Genomic DNA, 3,101 nt, shown 5'->3' on the forward strand with positions numbered 1-3,101 from the left:
AGATGCTTTCTTCATTCAACTAATTGGATTAATGAAGTGTCGAGTTAATTCTTCCTGATAGCTGGAGTCTGTGTAGTGATGCAAGTGTGTGTGTGTGTGTGTGTGACGTAACTTGGTGGTGTAACTAGGTATGATTGAATGAATACACATACATACATACATACAGTAAATACATACATACATACATACATACAGTAAATACATACATACATACATACATACAGTAAATACATACATACATACATACATACATACATATATACATACATACATACATACATACATACATACATACATACAATAAATACATACATACATACATACATACAATAAATACATACATACATACATACGCAAACAGATATAAACACTTCTCATCTTTACAATTACATAATCCCAAACGCGTGGGCGTGTTTGTGTGTTTACACGTACACATGCACACATACACACGCACATGCATGTAAACATTCACACATGCACACACACACATTCCGTTACACGCTCAAACATAAGTTCGCATGCAATACATATACCTACACACTCGTATATACACCGAAACTTATATGCACGTACACACATATATAGACAAGCATGTATGCATTTACTGTACACTATGGCGTCAACATGTAAACGTGCATGAACACACACATACACTGATACCATCATATAAATTTTTCCCGCTTCACAAATTCACATACACACATACACAAACGTGCACACATGCACCATGACATTAGCATGTTAAGTTTAGCTCTCTTCTCACAAACGTTTATTGTATGTGTGGACACAGCTTACTGCGCACCACATAAATATCTTCAAGAATCAACAGCCCTTAGAGAATGATGTGGGGAGGGTCATGTGTGTGTGTGTGTGTGTGTGTGTGTGTGTGTGTGTGTGTGTGTGTGTGTGTGTGTGTGTGTGTGTGTTTCTAAACATTTGATATAAATATTTACATAAAACCTTCGTTTTGTTTACACACTGTAACAATAACAACCGGAGGTGAGGTCTGAACCCAGTAGCCACCGTATAGCAGCATTGTGCGGTGCATCATCGTGAGGTGCAGCATTGACCTTTGGTGCAGCAAGGGTGGCTAGCCCCATGGAATTTAATACGCCTCACTACCATGACGGTTAACAGCAGCTGTTTGTCGTTGATGTTTGTATCCTCGTCTAGACACTGCGTCGGCGGTGTCTGTGCTGCACAGGACACAGATAAATGTGTCGCTCTGTCTGTGTGTCTACCGCAGGCACCCCTCATCACAGTTATGGCGCCGCACCGAGAGCAGGAAATGGAAAAAAAAACAAAGTCGTTGACTGGTGAGAAAGTCAGCACCGGGGTTGGAGCTGACGTACCCTCTGATAGTGACGTCAACAACAGGGACGGAGCTGACGTACCCTCTGATAGTGACGTCAGCAACAGGGACGGAGCTGACGTACCCTCTGATAGTGACGTCAACAACAGGGACGGAGCTGATGTACCCTCTGATAGTGACGTCAACAACAGGGACGGAGCTGATGTACCCTCTGATAGTGACGTCAACAACAGGGACGGAGCTGACGTACCCTCTGATAGTGACGTCAACAACAGGGACGGAGCTGACGTATCCTCTGATAGTGACGTCAACAACAGGGACGGAGTTGACGTACCCTCTGATAGTGACGTCAACAACAGGGACGGAGTTGACGTACCCTCTGATAGTGACGTCAACAACTGGGACGGAGCTGACGTACCCTCTGATCGTGACGTCAGCAACAGGGACGGAGCTGATGTACCTCCGATAGTGACGTCAGCACCATAGGCTGGCTGAGCTGAGGTAACCTATGTTAGTGATGTCAGCGCTGGAGGATCTGACTATAGCAGACTCGTCTTAATAAATACTGTACTCGTAATTTACCGTCGAGATATACAGTACAGAAGTAAGTAATGTTATTGTTGTCTTAGTTCCACATTTCCTCAGATTATATAATTAGGTCTTGTAAATTAAGTGTGGAAGATTGTATCATTTAAATTTTTGACGTTTAATAACTATACAGAATAGGATATGGTGTTTCACCTCACCACATAGCTACCAATACAGGGATACAGGTCTTGTATGTCGCTCCAGGGCATATAGATCTAAACACTGCAGCCAAATTATCAGAAATTACTATCCCAGAGTGATAATTCATCTGCGGGTTGATCCAAGGTGCCGTAGCAGGTATAATTGATAACTAGCGTGTGATAACTGAGGCCTGGCACGGCAACGCTAACACCAGGGAGACTTGCTCAACACGCCGGGGGTTAGCAAGTGCGGCACCGGGCTAACTAATACTGTATGTTTATCACCAGAGTTAATATGTATAGACCGGCGCAGTTAACAACATGATTAATAAATGTAACACCTAAATTAACTTACAGGCTTAACATTGAGTGCATTTTGAGTGAGAAGGATGGAGATAATGGGAGGCCAGGAGTATGTGTGTGTGTGTGTGTGTGTGTGTGGAGAGGAGGATGAGCAGGAGAGGGTGGGGCTAGGAGGAGGTGGGGGACAGGAGTGTTTGTGGAGGGGGGGGGCCAGGAGTGTTTGTGGAGGGATGGGGGGGAGTGTTTGTGGAGGATGGGGGCCAGGAGTGTTTGTGGAGGGGATGGGGGCCAGGAGTGTTTGTGGAGGGATGGGGGCCAGGGTATGTGTGGAGGGGTGGGGTCAGGGTGTGTGTGTGTGGAGGGATGGGGGCCAGGGGTGTGTGTGGAGGGGGTGGGGGACAGGGTGTTTGTGGAGGGATGGGGGGCCAGGAGTATGTGTGGAGGTGGGGGGGTCAGGAGTGTGTGTGTGTGGAGGGATGGGGCCAGGGTGTGTGTGTGTGGAGGGGATGAGGGACAGGGTGTGTGTGGAGGGTGGGGGGCCAGGGTGTGTGTGTGGAAGGGGTGGGGGCCAGGGTGTGTGTGGAGGGTGGGGGCCAAGAGTGTGTGTGGAGTGGGGGCCAGGGAGTGTGTGGAGGGGTGGGGGACCAGGACTGTGTGGAGGGGTTGGGGGGCCAGGAGTGTGTGTGGAGGGGTGGGGGGCCAGGAGTGTTTGTGGAGGGATGGGGCCAGGAGCATGTGTGGAGGGGTGGGGGACCAGG

General features: G+C 47.7%; 1 protein-coding gene across 1 annotated transcript; it reads left to right on the top strand.

Annotated features, from left to right (window-relative positions):
* Positions 1-1,264: 1,264 nt before the first annotated feature.
* Positions 1,265-1,798, top strand: LOC121876063 (uncharacterized protein DDB_G0290685-like). The gene has a single exon (XM_042380963.1). The coding sequence runs from the start codon at positions 1,265-1,267 to the stop codon at positions 1,796-1,798; it is 534 nt and encodes a 177-aa protein (XP_042236897.1).
* The last annotated feature ends 1,303 nt before the right edge of the window (positions 1,799-3,101 follow it).

The sequence above is a fragment of the Homarus americanus genome, unplaced genomic scaffold, assembly GCF_018991925.1.
Source record: "Homarus americanus isolate GMGI-L3 unplaced genomic scaffold, GMGI_Hamer_2.0 scaffold33468, whole genome shotgun sequence".
NCBI classification, from domain to species: domain Eukaryota; kingdom Metazoa; phylum Arthropoda; class Malacostraca; order Decapoda; family Nephropidae; genus Homarus; species Homarus americanus.

What these genes read in the sequence shown, in the direction of transcription:
- LOC121876063 (XM_042380963.1), top strand. Translation starts at nt 1,265, where the DNA reads ATGGCGCCGCACCGAGAGCAGGAAATGGAAAAAAAAACAAAGTCGTTG.